At 39.8% G+C, this 20969-nt stretch overlaps 1 protein-coding gene across 5 annotated transcripts in view; it reads left to right on the forward strand.

The window, feature by feature from the left end:
- Nucleotides 1–20969, forward strand: part of apoba (apolipoprotein Ba) — a 102985-nt gene that overhangs the window by 64312 nt on the left and 17704 nt on the right. For 4 of the 5 annotated variants that reach the window (XR_013810113.1, XM_079692522.1, XM_079692521.1 and 1 more), the window contains 7 exons: nucleotides 229–439; nucleotides 583–755; nucleotides 847–1022; nucleotides 1376–1497; nucleotides 1662–2035; nucleotides 2862–10433; nucleotides 10561–10672. Coding sequence is in view for 4 of the 5 variants with exons in the window: in XM_079692522.1 (XP_079548648.1) it covers nucleotides 229–439; nucleotides 583–755; nucleotides 847–1022; nucleotides 1376–1497; nucleotides 1662–2035; nucleotides 2862–10433; nucleotides 10561–10672 (8740 nt within the window). In the remaining variant the exon portion in view is untranslated. Of the gene's footprint in view, nucleotides 1–228; nucleotides 440–582; nucleotides 756–846; nucleotides 1023–1375; nucleotides 1498–1661; nucleotides 2036–2861; nucleotides 10434–10560; nucleotides 10673–20969 lie in introns of those variants that run through there. The other variant, XM_079692524.1, reaches the window with a different exon arrangement.

The raw sequence follows: 20969 nt of genomic DNA on the forward strand, positions 1-20969 counted from the left end.
TAACATTTGCAGAGAGCCCTAGAATTATTACTTAATCATGTGTCTCCATGAATAACCAATGTATAAAGTCAAATTCTGGTCACAAATTATGACCTCATTATATGGAAGTGGCCTTGGTGTCTCTAAAAAACTGCAGTTGTCTTTGGCTGCAAGCTCGTGAAAAAGGAACAGGGTTGGATATTGTTCCTATGACAAACACTGAAAAAGATAATTTGTTGCTGATTCTAGGATTCGATTCACTCGAGGCTACTGCGTCTCTGAAATATAACCGCAACAAAAATACTCTCACCACTGAGGTTGTCATCCCCGACTACGATGTGGAAGCAGGCATTAGGCTGGCTGTAATTGAGAGTGATGCCAGAGGAAAGAAGATGAGAGGTATTACTATTGATGTCACCAACAGCAACATCCCACAGCTGACTCTTGTAGGACATACAAGGTACATCGTTCTGCAAAACCAACCTAAAGATAAATAATAAGTTCAGCTGTGCTCTCTGGTGTCTTGAGAGATTTTTTGTTTTATAAACATACTAGAAAATGGAAATGACGAGAAATAATCCAATATGTATGTCCTTGTTTTAGACTTCATATGATGAATGACGCCATGCTGCAGCTACAGATGGTCATTCCCATTCTAAAAACTGAAGCCTCTGTCACTGCAACCATAAAGAAGGATAAGGATGTGCTCATGGACTTAGTGACAGCCATCAACCTCCCTAAGACATCCTACCAACAAAAAGCTTCCCTAAAATTTGGTAACTTTCATCACTCACTTCAGCACAGAAAGGAGATGTAAAACATTCTTTCATCCTTAATTTGTTGGTGGATTTGGATTTCTCTTTATAGATGATGACAAGTTTGAGGTGGAACTGAAATCTGACATGAATATAGAGATTCATAAACTGATCCCAATTATAGTTGATCATCACATGCAGCTGCAACAACTCATTGATCATATCCTGGACCAGACAGTGGCAAAGACTGATATGAAACTGCGTCACATAGTCACCAAAGGAATTGAGGTATCACTTGGACATGTAACACTATATAAACTACCATCTTCAAGAAATATAGAAATATTTTAGTGAAAATTGAGCCTTGTGAATAAGGATTCATTGACTATTTGTTTGGTGGGCCATTATGCCATAGTGATGTGCAAAAAAATATACAAACACATATTTTGGAGCAAATTATTAAATATCTGGTATGAACAGTAACACCAACTGGCTGTACTGCTTAAGCTGGTTTCCATATACTAGTGCAGTCATTGATGTTGATTACAGCACATTGACAGGAAGAAATGAGCATGATCGGAATCAAAATAGCTTTCAAACTTTGAAGTTTTGTTGAAGTGAAATGTGATGTCACCCTGAAGGCAGGTGATATATGGTTGGACAAACTGACAGCACGCATCCCCTATCTTGTAAATCTGCGAAGTAAGAGAAGCATCTCAGATCTGAACCTGCCAGCTTTGCCAGAGAAACTGTTTGTGCTTTCGTAAGTTTTTTTAGAGTTTAAAAATACTTCTTGCTTTCAGATTTTACAGATCATAAACCATAATTTACAGATTCAACTAAACAATTTGTGGTTTCCTATGAATGGTAACTTTATTATTACATTTTCAACATTGGAATAATATTGATTATGCTTTTTTTTAACAGTGACAGCTTGTTCCGATACCAATTCAACAAGGATAAGATGGCCATCTCAATTCCTCTTCCACATGGAGGCAAAACGTCAGAAGAGCTGAACATACCAACAACTGTTTCTATTCCCCTTATAGATTTACCAAAAATAGGCCTTAATATTCCTGCCAAAACCGTTCATTTGCCATCATTCACTATACCTCCTTTTTTGGATTTGACTGTCCCCCTTCTCGGTCTGGTTGAAGCATCCACCAAGATCAACAGCAACTTCTACAGCTGGGAAGGTTCCATCTCTGGGGGCAACAACACTGTGGATGTCCCCAACTACATTGTACAGTACAAGGCAATGGCCCAATCACCTTTCAACCTACTTTTATACAAGCTTGAAGGTCAGTAATTGGGTAAAACCCCTTATTTGTATTTATTGTTTTTCTGTTTTACTGGGGAGAACTCTGCCAAAATAGAACATATTCAAAAAAATACAATTCAGAAAAAACAAGGTATAAAAAAATAGCATTGTCCAGTCATATCATCTCTAGGGGTGCAACAACTAATCGACATAATCGATTAAAATCGATGACCAAATTAGTTGCGGAGGCGTAGAGAAGCATGGTCCAACTAAATTCTTCAACAGTTTGGGAGCACTTCACTTCAACAGTAAAAAGTGTGTTAAAATCGAACTTGCATGGTACGGGAGCACCACAGTGATGCAGGCACATCTCAAACGTTAAAAAAAAAACACCCGATCAAGTTCCCTCCGCTTCGCATCATTCTCTGTGATCATACTGTCCGCGTTTTTTTTCCTCCAATAATGACCGGCTCGCTGTACATTACCCGGCTTATTAAACGGCAAACAAACAAACTAACGACTAACTTTACTTATTTTAACTTATTTAAACTATGCCAATTTATTGATTCAGCTATTTCAAAGTGTTTGCAAATTTGCAGAAAATAGTTTGGGTTGAGACACTGTTTGCTGTATTTATGTGTGTGTAAGAAAGTGTAACTGCAGAGACGATCTACCTATTTGTTGTAGCAAAGCCTGTTACCACTTTTTGTTTGTGATTCATAATTATATTCTTTATAATTTATAATTTTGTATAATTTATTATTATTTAACGGCTCAGGTCTGATCTGGTATGATGCAGAATAACATATTAAGCTTGTGTGTTGCGAATTCTGATAATAAAATACTTTCTGTCTGTCTGTTTCAAGGAACCGGGATGATGTCAGGAAAAGCCAATGATAATTTGAAGTACCTTCTGAATAGTTCCTTCAGCCATAGCCTCATTGACACAAGCTTCAGTGTCTTTAACACATTAACGGTAACAAACACATTGAATGCAAGAGCCAACTACAAGATTGAAGCCTCTAGTCCAATTGGCCTGCGAGCATCTCTATACTACTCTGCTAAGTCAACTTCAACTATTGATTCAAGTAAAGTCTCAGGAGATGGCACAGTTGACGGATTGCTCAAAATATGTTCATTCTACACCAATACCTCCTACACCCACAGCTATAACGTGCGTCCGCTTGAGGGAAAAGGAAGAGGAGATTCCAACCTTCACTTCAACTTGCCATTCATGGAAGTTCACAACATGATCCAAGGAGTTTACACAAACTCTGAGTTGAACATTGTGTCCAAAACCAATGTCCAAAAGGATGTCTTCAACCATGTAGCAGACCTCAAGTATAAAGATGCTCAACTGACCCTAAAGTGCAATGCAGTTGCCTCAGCAATGGGTAAATCACTCAATAACAAAGTTGAGCTTGGAGTGTCCAGTCAAATGGCCATCCTCAGAATTGAGTCACAGGCAGATGGTGACTCAAATAGAGCATTTTCACTTATAACAGGATCCCTGGATTCAAATGGTCTTGAGGTCAACTCTGAAGGTTCTCTCACGTTGGACACAGGTTGTGGATTGCACAAAGCTTCTGTTTTGGTTAGCAGAAATGGTCTGACCACAAGTGGAACTAACATCATTCAGTGTAGCCCTGTCACAGTGGAGAATACTTTCAGTGGTGCCATTGACACCAATGGAGCATCCCTTTCCTCCGGGGTCAAAACAATGGCTATGGAGAGCAGGGGAGAGCTAAACATTGAAGTTAAAATCACAGCTGGTGAAGCTTCTTTGAATGGTGTCTTCAAGGGCCATGCATATGACGCAACCACAAGAAACAACATAGACATTATTCTGAACCGAAGGGCTCTGGCCTTTACTAGCAATACCATGGGGACATTCAAGCAGATGAATACAGAAAATAGCCACACACTGACCCTAACTTTGTGGACCCTAGCCCTCCAATCCAAGACTAAAAACTTTATCTGTGAAGATATGCACTACAAGCAAGACACTAGGGTAAATATTAAGCCATTTGTTATGTCATTTGATTTGTCAAATGACCTCAGGTTTTATGATATCAATTTGAACAATGTTGGCCACATGAAGCTTGAGCCAATTAAGATGGATCTGAGTGGAAATATGAAGGGAGCATATGGAGAAGAACACAACATTAAACACACCTATGAGCTGAGTATTGACAATATGGCTGGTAAAATGAAATACAACATGTCTGGGAACTTAACGGATGCCCAAGTAAGTCACAACTGTGAACTTGAGATTGCTGGACTTTCCTCCAAGTTAAACTGTGAGGCACAAATAAAGTCAGAACCTCTACGTTTTGACAGTACTATTCACACCATGGCACAGCCTTTCAGGCTCACTGTTGATGCGATCGTAAACAGTGATGGAGAAATGAATCTATATGGGAAGCACGCCGGACAGCTGAACAGCAAGTTGTTAATTAGAGCTGAGCCCCTAGCTTTTACACACTCACATGACACCCGGGTCTCAACCACACATATGTTTCCAAGTGGAGAGTCTTCCACTCATTTAGAAAACCGGTTTGATGGCCTCCTGACAGCAAGTGACCAATCTCTGACCTGGAAAGTCAAATCTGAACTAAATAACCATGCTTATAACCAAGACATCAGTACTTTTAATAATCCTGAGAAGATTGGATTAGAATTTTCAGGAGTAATGTTAACAGACATTTTCAAGAATTTGGGAAAAAAAGACACAAAATCAGAAATACAAGAATTTAGTATGGCTGGTTTCATTAAGTATGACAAGAACGGTGACTGTCACGTCATTGACATCCCATTAATTGAAAGCTTTCCTGTTGCTTTGGAGCAGTACAAGAACACACTTGTACAAGCCTTAGAATCACTTCAACAGTTCATCCACAATTTAGATGTTATTCAGCTAATCACTGACTTCAGAGCCAAGCTAGACAGGGTACCTATGCAAGTGACACACTTCATGCAAGAAATGGACTTAGAGAACAAAGTAAATAAAGTAAAAGTAAAATTTGATTATCTGGTCAATGAGTTTGCTGTAACTATGAATGATTTGGAGGTTGCTGTGAAGAATTTGAGAGAGTTGGTTGAACATACAGTAATGGACTTTGCCACTAAAGTAAGAGATCTCATCCTTACAATAAAAGAGTATGTCAAGTCCAGACACCTTGTCAGCATGATAACAGATGTACTTTCACAAATTGGAAATAAGCTTTGGTCCATTGATGAACAGTATGAAATTAAGCATTCACTTGTCAAAGCACTTGATACCATCGAGGACATCATCAGACAGATTGATTTTCAGAAGCTCACAGAAAGCAGTTCTGTGTGGCTTCGAGAATTTGATTCTAAATATGGAGTCTTGGAGAAAATCAAAGACAAACTTTCTGAAATGAAACAGGCCATTCATATCTTTGATTTTAAAATGTTTTTTGAAGATTTAAAGGATTACCTTCTATCAATAGATTCGGCAAATTATTTTGAGCAGCTGTCATATAGAATCCCCTCTTCGGAGATAGCAAAAGTCATGGAATCTATGAACGATGTTATTGTCAACTGGATTGATGAATATGAAATCCCCAACAAAATCAATACGCTTTATTTCTACATTAGGGATCTTCTTTTAAAATACAGTCTTGATGAGAAATGTAAAGAATTATTAGATCAGCTAGTGATTCTAGTCAATGAATTTAAAATTTATGAGACTGTGCAGTTGATTGTAGAAACTTTGAAATCTGTCAATTTTGAATTTGTTTATGATAAAAGTATGCAACTTCTGCTCAGTGTGACAAGACAGCTCAAAGAAATTGAATTTAGGAAAATAATTGATGAGCTTCATAAACATATATCATCAATGATTAAGTCACTGAAGGAATTTGACTACATTGCATTTGTTGACGAGTCCAACAAGAGGATTGCTGAACTAACAAATTATATCAACAAACAGATTAAAACATATGAGGTTGTGCAAAAACTTGAGGCAGTAAGGGAATTTTTCAGAGAGATCCAAAGTTCCACCTTCACATATTTGGACAACCTAAAAAAAACTAAACTTGCTGATGCCTTGAATAAATTGAAAATTGTGATTGACAAAACATTTTACAATGACATCAAGATGAAAGTGCAAGATATTCTCGAAGATATGCGACAAAGAATCCTTGACATGGATATCAGAAACGAAATGTACATTTACCTCAAAAGAGCAAGTGAATCCTACACTAATGTGGTTGCCTACATTTCTGCACAGTTTAACCAACTGACAGTTGAGATCAGAAAACTTGCCAATGATAAGGAGATCATCACCCAAATCAAGCAAACTGTAGATGGAGTTCTTGTTGCACTGAGAACAGCTGAGATTAAAGTTTCCACTTTTACTATACCTCTCACTGACCTTATCATTCCAGCATTTACAATCAACCTGAAAAAACTGCAAGAGATCAGCATCCCAGCTCAAATTTCAGTCCCTGAGTTCACCGTCCTCAACACCTACACAATTCCTGCCTTCACCATTGACTTTGATGAGATCAAAGCAAACATAATTTATATCATAGACAACATCAGGGAATTTGAGATCGAACTTCATGACCCTGGGGAAATCTTTGGTGACCTCAAAGTTCTCTACCTACCTGAATTACCAGATCTCACCTTACCGGAAATAAGTCTTTCAGAAATAACATTTTCAGCCTTCATCATCCCCAAGTTAAATTATAATGATTTTAAAATCAAAATGCTCCCAATTCCAGTGTTCACATTACCTGAGGTTCGAAGTGACATTTGTATCCCAATCTTTGGCAAACTTCATGGAGAATTTACAGTGAACTCCCCACAGTACACTCTTCACACTACAGGGAAGATTGAGAACTCAACATCCACACCAAAAAACCCACAGTTTACAGCCACTCTTACCTCTTTTGCCAAATCACCCATTGGGCCCCTTGAATACACATATGAAGCCACTGCACAATTGGAAGCTCCTAGAATGAAAAAGTTGCTTTTCACAGAAACCGTGAAAGCCACACATGTCGCCTTCTCAATAGATCATGGAGTATCCATGACACTCACTGGCTCTTCCGCAGAGGCTTCTGCTAAGACCACTGCCAAGGCTACAACCCAAATCTACACTGCAAACCTAGTCAACAATATGAAACTTACATTAAAGAATGGTATCTTTGCAGTAATAGACACAAACTACGACCACAGCGTTGACAACCCATCAATTGAAACTTCAAATCAGGCATCGGTGAAACAGAATATAACAGCCAGCTTGGATTCAGGTAGAATAAGTGTGACTGGTGAAACTACTGGTAATGGAAAGTGGTCCATTCAAGACTATTTTGATGAAGGTACATACAATAGCAATGCTGAATTCAACATCAATTTTAGCACTGCCAAATTTACTTTTGTAGGAGAAACAGACTGTAAGGCCATGAAATTGAAGCAAATGCTGACCGCTGAATCCGTGATCTTAAACCATGTCACTGTTTTAGCAAAATGGGAAACTGAAGTACCCTCTGTCAAGAACAGTGTTATGATTTTAAATGCAGAGGCTAATATTTTGGACTTAACAATTGCGGTGATAGCCTCTCATAATGCTGAATTAACTGGAAGCCTGACTGGATTCATTGCCAACTCTCTGGAATTCATGGTCCATCCATTTGAAATTGTGCTTGATGTCAAGAATAAAGTAAACTCCAAGATGATATTCCCATTAAAACTTACTGGTAAAGTGGATCTCCAGCAGGATTATAGTGTTGTACTAAATTCTGAAAAGCAGCATGCTTGTTGTTTTACTTTGGCAAGATTTAACCAGTACAAATACAATCACAACTTTACAGCAGAAAACAATGACCTGGACATCTTCTTTCACTCATACGCTAATGGAGAGGCTAATTTGGACTTTTTGACAGTTCCTCTAACTATCCCAGAGATAACCGTACCCTATCTCAATATTAATATTCCTGAGGTCAAAGAGCTCTCTCTGTGGGAAAATACTGGATTTACAACCTTGCTCACCAATCCTCAACAGTCATTCGATATCAACCTGAAAATGCATTACTACAAGAACCCAGATACACACATCTTTGAATTACACCTTGAACCAATTTACAATGTAATTATAGACAACGCCGACTTCATCCAGGCTAATTTTGAACAATGTAGAGACAAAGTAGTTGCACATTTAAAAGATTCGTACAACAAAGCAAAGTCACAGTATATCAAACACAAAATAGACACCTCTAGTCTGCCTCCTCAAATCTTCACTGTCCCTGGATACAAAATACCAATATTGAATATTGATGTTTCCGCTATTAGTGCTGAGATGCCGGCCTTTAGTTACTTTGTCCCCAAGGAAGTCAGTACACCAAGCTTCAAAGTTCCAGCACTAGGTTTTACTGTGCCATCCTATACCCTTGTTCTACCATCTTTGGGTTTACCTGTTATCCATGTTCCAGAAACTTTAGGTGAAATACAACTCCCCACTTTCACACTACCAGCCATTCAAAACAACGTTTTGATCCCAGCCATGGGTAATATAACTTTTGACTTCTTCTTCAAATCCACTATAATCACCTTAAGTTCTAATGCTGGCTTTTTCAACTATTCAGACATTGCTGCACGGTTCAGCACTTCTTCAACATCTGTGTTTGACATTTTAAATGGAAAAATGTATGGCACCACCAGTTTGGCAAAGAATAGAGGAATACAACTGGTCACCACTGTGTACCTAGAACATAAACATGTAGAAGCAAACCACAAATGTGATGTTAGTCTCACCGAAAGGAGCTTGGAAGCTTCTCTAGTAAACACTGCAAAAATCAATCTACCCTTCTTAAATCTAAAGTTCGGTCAGGAACTCACCGGAAATACCAAGACAAATGCAACTTTAGTTTCTAAGAAAAAAATTAAATATATGTTAAACATTCCTCTGGTTAGGTTGGTAGGAAAAGGAAATCTTGATATAAACTGGGTCCTGGAAGCACCTTCTTCCTATGTGTCATTAGAGACCTCCACAGAAGGGAAGTCAGATATAACACTAATGGACAGTTGTAACTTTGATGGAGAGCTAGAAAATGTGGCCAGTTTTTACCTTAATGCCAATAACCTACGATCAACGGTTAGGACGGTCTTAAACTCAAACATTGACAAACAGGAGAAACTAAAACGAAGCACATGCAATAAAGTCTTCCAGTTTGATGTAAATAATAACATGGCCCTTGAGGTCTCATTACGGCGAATGTTTGCAACAGTTGATCACACCAGCAATAATAATATTAATATTGCATCTTTCAACACTAATGGAAAGTACATTGTTATAGGAGAACTAGATGTTGTTCCTCTAACAAGTTTCAAGACTACATTAAACATTGATGCAAGTCAGCCAAGTAGCTTGGGTAATACTGGACTCTTTCAGAGCATCAACCTTGCTATCAGCTCGGGCAAACAGACTTTCGCTTGGAGTGGTAAGGAGCAGCTGGCATCCATCATCCATGCTTGTGATTTACTCATTTCCAATGATGAATCCGAAGTACGTATGGACTTGACCAGATCAGTGGAAGGCCACCAAGCTTTCCTGAAGTCAGTTAGGCTTCCTGTATATCAGAAAACAATCTGGGATGTTCTCAAGTATGACCAGGTCACACATTTGGATGACTTACACTTTTTTAACATATCTTCCAGCATTGCATACACAAAGACTATTTATGGCCAGGAGTATAAAATACCATTTAAACTATTTGAAAACAGCATTACTTTTAATATCCCAGAAATTAGCGTTGCAGTGCCTTTTTGGATGAAAGAAATTCCACTCTCAATCAGGAAGATAGACATGCGATTTGAAAAGCCAGATGTCCCTGATCATCTCACTCTCCCCCCTGCCATCTCAGTTCCAGCCTTTGATGTACCATTTACCAACTTGCATGTGGAACCCTTTACAATTCATCCAAATAACCTAAACATGCCTAAGGTTATCACCACTACAGCCTTTCAAATCATGTTGCCTCTCTTGCCAATAATGTCAGTGCCCAGTTACATTATTGAAACAGAGTATCTACAGGGGAAAATGTCTTTCCTTTCATTTAAGATTCCACAATATGAAATCACAGTGTCATCTTTCACACTACCAACATCCTTTGACATTGGAGAGCACAGTATCAGCTTAAATGAAATCACAAACCAGATTATAAACTTCAAACTTCCAACCATCATTATCCCAGAGCAAAAAATTGAAGTCCCTGAAACTGCCTTTCATCTTCCTTCAAGTGTGTTTATCCCAGCTTTTGGATCTCTCAGTGCCACTCTGAAGGTTTCCTCTCCTATATATAATGTGTCAACAACTGCCAAGCTGGAGAAAAAGAACTCTAACTTCATTACTTTGCTGAATTCCACATGTACTTCTACTATGATCTTCTTGGAATATGACCTCTCTGGTAAGACAAGCACACACTGTACTTTACTTTACTTGATAAGTCCATGTTGTGGTCATTTCTATAGCCAATAGGTTGCTTTATAATAGACAGTCAAATATAATATTACATTTTGCTTATGTCCCTTCAGCCAGTGCAATTCTTGGATTAGACAATGGAGTATTTGATCTAAATGGAAAGTGCAACTTGATACACAGTGACGTAAACTTTGACTGGCAACATGTTTTGTCAAAAAACCTAAGGTAAGTGCATACACTATTTTTACTAGTTAAAGATTCAACAATTCTAGAATATTAGATGTCCATTCTGCAACACAGGGTTGCACAACTAATGCATTGGTAGCCTGGTCCATTTAAACAAAAAAAAGAACATTATAAAACAGAACAGTATTCCATTCCTTTAGTGCATTTTACATTTTGCAATAGAAGCAAAACTTCCCAAAAGAAATTGAATTCTGCGCTTTAATTTTGAATCAAGTACAACAGCTTAATCTGGGATACAGCAAGGAACCCAGGTTTCTTTAAAGATTTGGTCAAAACCATCTCTGACGTTGCTGAATTATCCTGTGACTTATTTCTTCCATTTTATTTCCTACCATAGTTTCTCCAGCAATAAAGACAACAAGATTACAATAAAAACACCCAGATAATGGCCGACAAAGTTACACATAGACTAACCGTCATTCTTCCTGTCTTTTCGCGCACCGTTGTTAGTGACTGGACCCTTAATTAGCCTTTATCCCTGCAAAATCAAATGGGTTCAATGTATGCAATCAGATGTGGGATCTATACAAAGAAGACTTATATATCTGAGTAATGAATGAAAGTGTAATTGAATGTGTCTGTATCTAATCTGGATATAAGACAATTAAAAATGACAAATGTAAATGACAGCAACCGGCGGGGGCAAACCCAACAATATTCACAAAACTGTGTCTCAGGGCTTCTTAACATTTAACAACCTATTAATGTGTCATACCCACTTAACGGGAAGAAACTCAGCTATCAGACAATATTAACCATTTCTAGCTAAACGAAGCACAAGGGTAACACAAAGCCTCTGAATCCGAGCACTAACCGAAAAAATGCTAACACACTTAGCACAGAACTCACGGTAGAGATATTTTATACTTCATGCTATCTGCACAAAATTATGAAAGTTGAGATTCCACAGATTCCATTGGTATACGTGTCATCACTGTGCGACCAAAACTCACGGCAGCAAAGCCAGGAAAGACAACACACAACTTCACTTTACGGGCCAAAACGGCAAATACGTCTTACCTTTGCTGTTTTCTGATCAAAAGTTGTGTTCAAGGGCATTACAATGCATAGAAACGCTGCTGAAGGTTAATCCAATGTCTCTGTGTCAATCACCAAAATCGACAAATGGGTTCCAGAGATATGGCAAATCCACACAAATGACCCCAGAGGTGGGGTTTGTTTTCTAAACCTCTCTAAAAATGTGAAATTTAACTTGTTTTGCATCAATCTTGATACTTATATGATATAATTAGGATTCCTAAAGCTTTTTGGCTACTATCCCATCATTTAAGGGTGGTTTTCACGATAAGTAATGTTTTTTTTTTGTTCAATCTGAATTTACTTTAAAATAAAAACATCTATATTGATTCTGACTTTTCTACATCCAACTCACAGGTGTATCATTGCTTTGAGAAAAAAGATTATTAATTTACCCCTTTTAGAAGTGAAGATATAGTCATTTGTTCTGGGCATGTCATTTTTGAGCCTGAGACCCTGGGGCTTAACAGATTAAAGTAATTGGCCAAGACTCTTTCGTTAGTAGAGATATCAGAGCTACCAAATAATTATTATCATGGGTAGGGTTTTTTCTGTTGTAACTGACTTTAGTTGAGCTAGATAATTTTACCTATTATTTTATTTTTATAAAGACCACTTGACCTAAACTATGTGAATATGCCTAACAGGGTAAAATCACCAAATGGGGGCGCTCTAAAATCAACATCATGCTTTTTAGTTAATTTTGGGTATGCAAAAAGGTGTAAAATATAGCCTATCTACTGATTGGAACAAATATAAAAGTATATAAAAGCCAAATTACTATTGATACTGCGAGGAGACGTATTGTGTGAAGAGAAATTGAAGATGGTGTTTAATTGCGGATTTATTTGCCATCCACGTCACGTTTTCAGTTTATCCAAAAGTCTTCTAATCAGGGCTCTGTAAATAAAGAACTATGGCAGATGTGTAATATTTATTGCAGCCGAACCGTGTATTACAATGCATTTATGTGATGCATTCCAAAGAAAAAAGCAAGCACACACAGAATAAAGTATTATTTTCTTTTAAATAACTGTTTTCATATTTTTTATCACATAATCACCATATCCCAACGTGCATTGTGAGTAAGACATCCAATCAGCGAGCTTCAAAGATAGCTGAGGCTTATGGGTAGCGTGATGCTTTCCAAAACTCTGAAAAAAGAAATGTGTACTGCAGATATCACTGTAAAATCATTTGACAGGGAGGGGAATGATATGCGTCCCTAGTAAGCGCTTTAGTTACTATGAAAACGGCGAGCCTGGAAATAATAAATATTCACCCGGTGAGAGTTGACGATAACTTGATATGAACGCTGGTCAATAGAAATTAATAGGGGGAAAGATGTAGCAATCTCACAATTTCAGATGCTGCGCGCAGAGCAACCACTGTAGTTTACATACGTAGTATATACACGCCCTCCTGGCGAAACCTCAAATAATCTTCGTAATATCTATCAAACTATAGATCCTACACATCCACAAACTATCCTACAATTTAGGAATTTGCCCTAAAAATGGTGTCCGCCAAGTTTTTTTTTCTCACGCTAGGAAAGTTTGCGATCACGTGATATGGACACTGGTCTTCAGAAATCAATAGGAAAAAATATTTTATCCATGTCACGTCTTGAGAGGGTTATTTGTGAATATACTAAGTTTTGCCCTGCGGACCAACGTAGCCATTACACGTTTTTTGTGAGACTGAGTTGGTTTAACTCCTCCTTCGGAGTGACAGTATGCTGGTACTTAACTTTTTTAAGTGGATATAATATATCGAACGTGTGCACAATTATTAGGCAAGTGAGTATTTTGACCATATCATAATTTGTATGCATATTTTCCAAGCTCTATAAACTTGAATTGAATTGGATTTAAGCATATCAGGTGATGTGTATTTGTGTAATGAGGGAGGGTGTGGCCTAAGGACATAAACACCCTACATCATGGGTCGGCAATAGGCGGCCCGCAGGCCATTGGTGGCCCACCAGCAATAATATTTGGCCCGGAAAATTATTTTGAGAATACAAATAAAAGATTATTTTGAGATGTACTTTTTATTTATTTGTTTACAATATCGGACCGACAGTCGCACATATAGGCTATAATGTCCGAATAGAGAATCTACCTACACCTGAAGAATGCTTATTGTACTTTTATCCATGTTGAGAGTGAATGAAACACAGCACAGGCACAATCTGGCAGCGGCGTGCACTGACGCTGATAGTGGATCAATAAGTAGGTGGATAGCGCGTGGTGCTGAAATAGCCAACATGCGGTTTGTGGTTTGAAAAAAATAACACCAGCTCACTAAATCAATCAAACGTGATGTTTACTTATATGTGAACAGTAACAAAGTTCAGTCAAAACATTGACAACAAAATCAGAGAAGCCACTTGATCATGGAGGGCAAGGGGTGGTGGTGCATATGCTGTCACCCCAGTTGGCAGCTTTGTTTTGAAAGAAAAGTTTTGGCTCATCGGACATTTATGAGAGAAAATCCCTAATGTCCGAGTGCAAGTGAATGCAGCACAAGACTCGAGCCTTGTAACCCCTCCCCCGGCCATGGCCCGAGCATGGAAATGTGATTGTCATTTGAACGGGACGGCGCAAAACGAGAAGCATTCGGTCTACAATGGCAGAGAAGAGACTGTCAAGTTTGGCTGTAGCCTACTCAGCAGGGACGTGCACAGGTACGGGCTAACAGCCCGTTTGCCATTTTTGTCTGACCTGCCCCTCTGGACAGAGCGAGTTTTATTTTGTTTTATATTGTGGCCGAATCAACATGATAAGCCCACAATTAGTCCCTTTTTCCAGTTTAGAGCAATAGCCCCTCCAAATGTCTGTGCACGTCCCTGCTACTCAGCATTGATTTAAAACGCATTAAAGCTTTGGATCTTAATAAGCTTGTGAGCAGTGGCGGAATCTGGAGAATCACAGAACGGCACCGCAGAGGCGAACGTGTCACATGTTTTAACAATCAATTAATTAAATAAGCCTTTGATTATGTTCCGGCCCGCCATTTAGTGGTTCAGAAAAACAATTAAGAGAAGAATCAAACGTGAAGCTGCCAGGAAGCCATTATATTCCTGTGCTGTCATATTCCAGAACTGTGACCTAACTGGAGGTCCCAGAAAACACCTTACACCTGGTAAGGTGTTTAGAGACATGGCCAAGGTGAGGGAGGCTGAAACCACCGCTGAACAAGACACATGAGTTAAAACGTCAAGACTGGGCCAAGACATATCTGGAGACAGATTTTCCAAAGGTTTTCTGGACTCATGAGATGAGAGTGACTCTTGACGGACCAGATGGATGGGCCCGTGGCTGGATCAGTACTGGGCTCAGAGCTCCACTTCGACTCCGACCACAGCAACATGGAGGTGGGGTTCTAGTATGGGCTGGTATTATTGAAGAGGAGCTAGTTGGACCTTTTCGGGTTGAAGATGGACTCAAAATCAACTCCCAATTCTACTGCCAGTTTTTAGAAGACACTTTCTTCCATCAGTGGTACAGGAAAAAGTCTGTATCTCTCAGGAAGAACATGATTTTATGAAGGACAATTCTCAATCGAGTGTACTCCATTGCTCTCTGAGTCTGGGAGGCTGTGGTTGATCGTTGTTATGCCCCACCCTTAAGATGGCCCTATGAGGCTAACAAAATTCCACCACTGACCCAAATAGAACACAAAAGACACCTTTAAAATCATAAAATCCATAATCAACATGTAACATGTTCAACGACACATCCTAGGATTAGAGGCAGAAACACAGCAGTCCCAACACCAGAGGCCTCCCTCTTCTGCTGCTGACCAGGAGCTTTTAAAGACTTCTTTCTCCAGTTGCACCTCGTCTGAACCTCGTTACAGCAATGCAGCACACCTGGGTAGAGGAACCGAAGGGAAAAAGAAACAGGGAATACATAAAGCCGTAATAATCGTCAATTGAAGTTGATGGTTAAAAGATCAAGAAACTGACAGACTCCATCAATGGAACGCTTGTGACTGTTATTGAAGAGAAGGGTATTAGTATTATTATCTGTTTTTTTTTTTTACGTTAGAAATCTTTATTTGTACATTTTGAGTTGTATGTTTATTATTCTGACTTTAGGTGAATATAAACAAGTTAGATGGGAACATTTTCGTTTTTCCTTTAGTTGCATAATAATTCTGCACACATAGATATTCTCCTAAGTAAGCCAAAACCTCACTTTTAAGATAAGATAAGATAAGATGGAACTTTATCTAGGCGTTTATAGCAGCAACAGGGTCAGAGTGAAAAACAATATTCACACAAGGTAAAAATAAATATAACATTGAATACAAATTAAAGTAATAATACAAAAAGTAAAGTCATAAAGTAACTGTTGAAACAAGATATCACAGTAAAACGTTGAGCATTTCAATGAACATGCTAAATAAATCCGTGTATCTACCGTCCAATTGTTTTTCTTTATTAAACACGTAAACGGAAGAGCTGGGGTTACGTACTGTAACCCAGCTTCTATGAGTATAGGCGCAGCCCTCTAAGGCTATCGCTATTGGGTAATCCCTCCTGCACGTGTGCAGCACTGACAGACTTAATCCACGCCCACCTATGACGTGGGCCCCACCTCCGGGCTTACTTCCGTATAAATAGGAAGTAGGCCCTACCATCTACTCCCACACAAACAGCTTTTCTTCAGCTATTCGCAGAGCCAGTGGGGCCCGACCCTTAGAGGGCTGCGCCTATACTCATAGAAGCTGGGTTACAGTACATAACCCCAGTTCTATATCGTATAAGGCTTCGCCCTCTAAGGCTATCGCTATTGGGTTAAGGGCGAGGAGGATTTAGTCTGCGCCCCACTGGTTCCGTCCGTTACCAGAAGCACACCTACTCAGTTAATAACCCATGTCCATTTCGTCCTGCGTAAATGGAGCATCACATTCCCAGGGAATATAGCATTAAAAAATGAATATTCTCCATACGGGAAAGAAGGTAGGCTAAATAGGCTACCTGTCGTTATAAAAAGTAGAGACCAAAGTCCCACTTGTTAAAACGATCAAAGAGGGGGGGAAAGGCAGCTCTCTACGTGCCGACAGGCAGGAGAGAGGGCTCGCAGTTGAGTCCCTGACATTACTCACTCTGACAGGACACTCAGTACTGAGTGTGCCAGAGAGGAATGGGAAACATACCTCAAATACAAACGAATAAAAGAACAGGGGGAAGACCAAGATGCAGCAGTGCAAATGTCCTTCACTGTCATTCCTCCGTGCAACGCCGTAGAGGAGGAAAATCCTCTGGAGCTGTGCGCTTTGATGTTCTCCGGGGGATCCACCCCAGAGGAGACATACGCCTGTGACACAGCTTCACACAGTCAGTGTGACAGGCGTTGTGCAGACAGAGGCTGCCCTATTGAGGGCTCTCTGTAATGCACAAACAGACGAGCTGCGTAAAGCAGCCGTGCGTGCAATATAGCATGACAGCGTGCGCACGGGACAGAGGAAATGAGATGTGGCTTCTTCCTCTGATGTGTGAGGAGGAGGAAAGAAGCCATCCAAAGTTATCACTCTCGATCTAAAAGAGCTTGTGATCACCTTTGGCATAAAAACCGGGTTAGGGCGCAAAACAGCTGAGCTGCCATCTCCTTGGATCCGGAGACATGACGGAGCCACAGAGAGAGCAGACAAATCATTCACCCTTTTAGCTGATGTCAGAGCCAAGAGCAGAGCTACTTGGGCTGACAAGAACTTTAGGGGAACCTGATCTAAAGGTTCAAATGGAACTTTACTCAGTGCGCGTAACACTAAAGCCAAAGCCCATTGAGGCGCCAAAGTGCGTGACACAGGTCTGAGTCTCTGTGCTCCCCGTAGAGAACGTTTTGTCAGAGGGTGACTAAACATCGTGCTGATCCCAAAACCTACGTGACAAGATGAAATGGCAGCAGCATATGTTTTGACCGTGCTATAAGCTAATTCCTGTCCCGCGGGAGGAACGACAGCACGAGGCAGGGGGCCCGTAACGGGGTCCATGCTTTTCCCTACACACCAAATGGAACATTGTCCATTTGGCTGTGTAGGATGTGTGTTCAATAGCTGCGCTGATCGCTACTTTTTTGTTTGTTCTAAATCAACACATGTTGATTGTACAGCAACGGGGCGAAGTGCTGGCTTACTTTCCATACGGAGAGTAATTCCCGCACGTTTATATGGAGAGACATGTGACCCTGCCACTGTCCCCCCACTGCCTGCGACATGCACGTTCCTCAGCCTGTGAGTGATGCGTCTGTGAACACTGCGGTGTGTGACGTCTCTCTGCTCAGGGGCACCCCAACTGACGTGGAGATTTTTCCAGTGGGTTAAATCCAAACCCATGGAAGGAGGAATGTACACCATGCGTCTCCTCTGACGCACGGGGTCGATACGCAGGCGAATAAACCACCTCTCCAAGTTTCCTCGCTGTGAAGGAGAACCAGGGGGATCACCACGTGACCAGCTGATATCATGCCTAACAGCTGCATCACGGAGAGGTCTGTCACCGCCCCGCGGAGTGTGACGCGCCGGAGGAGAGCTGTCCGAGCTGCCTAAAAACCAATAGGTTTTAAAGACAGCCGGTTTATGCAGCGAGCCATGCTGCCTATAACCCACAGGTGCGGCGCATTTATCATAGGTGATCAGAGCTAACTGCCTGCCGTCAGATTTCATTTAAAAAACAGATCTGATTTTAAGACTATTTCTGCGCTCATAAAGAATGATAAGAATAAGAATAATGCGTATTGAACTGGTTTAATTAATTAGTGAGTTTATTTAACACTAGAACCGCCAATCGGGTCAATTTGTGTGATGTGTGTGTGCAATGTAACTTTTTTTCAAGAAAAATATTAAAGTCTCCCAGTCCGTGACTTTTCCTGAAAGTGTGTTATGTAGCACCCTATGTTGTTAAAAATTGAATTCTAATAGCGGGATTTGACGGTTTTAGGTAGGCCTATACAAAAACCTCTGGCGGTTCTAGTGTTAAGGTAATTAGGTACAGTATAGAAGCCCTTTTTTATCAGTAACGAATTTAGCAGTTGAACATAAAAGTCAACTAACTGAGGGTCACTTGCAATGACAGTGTTGTGTCTAACTGTAAGCTTCTCACTCAGAGTAACCTACAGTTAATTTAGCTGCTGGAGAAGAAAGATCAAGGGGGGAGGGGGGGAGAGAGCTGTGGTTGATGGGCCATTAGTTGTGTAAATACACAGCTGAGAGCTACCGTTTCATTCAGGCTGTTTAAAAAACGGTAACAACGGAATATTTTTCTTAGCAGATGCATGTCAATTTAAATCAATACATACAACTATTTTTTAAATCAATGCATACAACTATTTTTTAAATCAATAAAAACATTTTCTAAATCCATAAAAGCATTTAAATTAATATTGGGAGTCATGTCGTTACTTTGTTGAGAATGTGGCCGTGTAATAAGCGGGATAATTTGCAGCGACTTGTTCCTTATGGGGAAAATAACACCCGTCATGTGTGTGTAGAGGTGTGTGTGGTTAAAACACTTTCATGAAGTGAAGGAGGTTTTCCTTCTATAAAACAGCTGTGGGCAGCAGTGAGTGTCACGGACATGAATTCATAGATCAAGGCAGACTGGTGCACACACTCTCCTGTCCTGCCAGGCGACACGCCCGTTCTAAGCCGTGTCCCTCCCTCAATCCTCACATCCCAAGCATCCCCAAAAAGTTTATTATGTTGTTACATCGTTTCAGATGTTATGTTTCAGTTGTGCTCTGTCTATGCAAACTTGTCACCTTTCGGCGAAATTCGCCGTTTTGAATCCAAAATAGGTCGTTTGTGTGATTCATGTAGATCTGCAATAAAAATATTTTTGGGGTATGGGGGGATCTGGGACCCGGAGTAATCTGCGGCCGTGAGCTGTTATGTGCCATCATGACACGTATGGTGTTTTTTTATATATATTATAATGAAGTACGAGCTGTGTGCTTGAGTCTTCCTGCCTGTCGGCTCTGCTCATGGATGTATAATAAGGCTCTGCTCCTCCGAGATGATGGTCTAGCTTCAGCAGCTACATTACCTACGGGTGCGTTCGTTAATATTAACTGTGCGTCCGGAGTCACTGTGGCACAGACTGGACCGCTGGTGAACAGCTGTTAGAACGGGCCGTTCAGGTGTTCAGAGCAGAGCTCCCTGTCGGAGCGGCAGAGCGTGATGTGAACTGAAAAGTTTTTCTGTGGCAATATTATTTAAGGAATCGTTGAGCTAGCTAGCTAGCATACATTGTCACTATCTGCTAACGTTAGCTTTAGCCTTCTATTTCGAATAGTTTTTTTCATAGGCTATAAACAGAGGTGGTATAAGTATATATATATTGTACTTGAGTAAAAGTAGAAGTACTCAGATCTTGTACTAGAGTAAAAGTAGAAGTACTCAGATCTTGTACTAGAGTAAAAGTAGAAGTACTCAGGTCTTGTACTTGAGTAAAAGTAGAAGTACTCAGATCTTGTACCTGATTAAAAGTAGAAGCACACAGATCTTGTACTAGAGTAAAAGTAGAAGTACTCAGGTCTTGTACTTGAGTAAAAGTAGAAGTACTCAGATCTTGTACTAGAGTAAAAGTAGAAGTACTCAGGTCTTGTACTAGAGTAAAAGTAGAAGTACTCAGGTCTTGTACTTGAGTAAAAGTAGAAGTACTCAGATCTTGTACTAGAGTAAAAGTAGAAGTAGCCTACTCAGATCTTGTACTCGAGTAAAAGTAGAAGTACTCAGGTCTTGTACTTGAGTAAAAGTAGAAGTACTCAGGTCTTGTACTTGAGTAAAAGTAGAAGCACTCAGGTCTTGTACTAGAGTAAAAGTAGAAGTACTCAGGTCTTGTACTTGAGTAAAAGTAGAAGTACTCAGATCTTGTACTAGAGTAAAAGTAGAAGTACTCAGGTCTTGTACTAGAGTAAAAGTAGAAGTACTCAGGTCTTGTACTTGAGTAAAAGTAGAAGTACTCAGATCTTGTACTAGAGTAAAAGTAGAAGTAGCCTACTCAGATCTTGTACTCGAGTAAAAGTAGAAGTACTCAGGTCTTGTACTTGAGTAAAAGTAGAAGTACTCAGATCTTGTACTGGAGTAAAAGTAATAGTACCAGAGTGTAGGAATACTCTGTTACAGTAAAAGTCCTGCATTCAAAATGTTCCTCAAGTAAAAGTAGAAAAATATTATCATCAAAATATAGTGAAAGTAGCGACAGTAAAAGTAGTCATTGTGTAGA

The sequence above is a fragment of the Notothenia rossii genome (genome assembly GCF_949606895.1).
Source record: "Notothenia rossii genome assembly, chromosome: 7".
Taxonomy (NCBI): domain Eukaryota; kingdom Metazoa; phylum Chordata; class Actinopteri; order Perciformes; family Nototheniidae; genus Notothenia; species Notothenia rossii.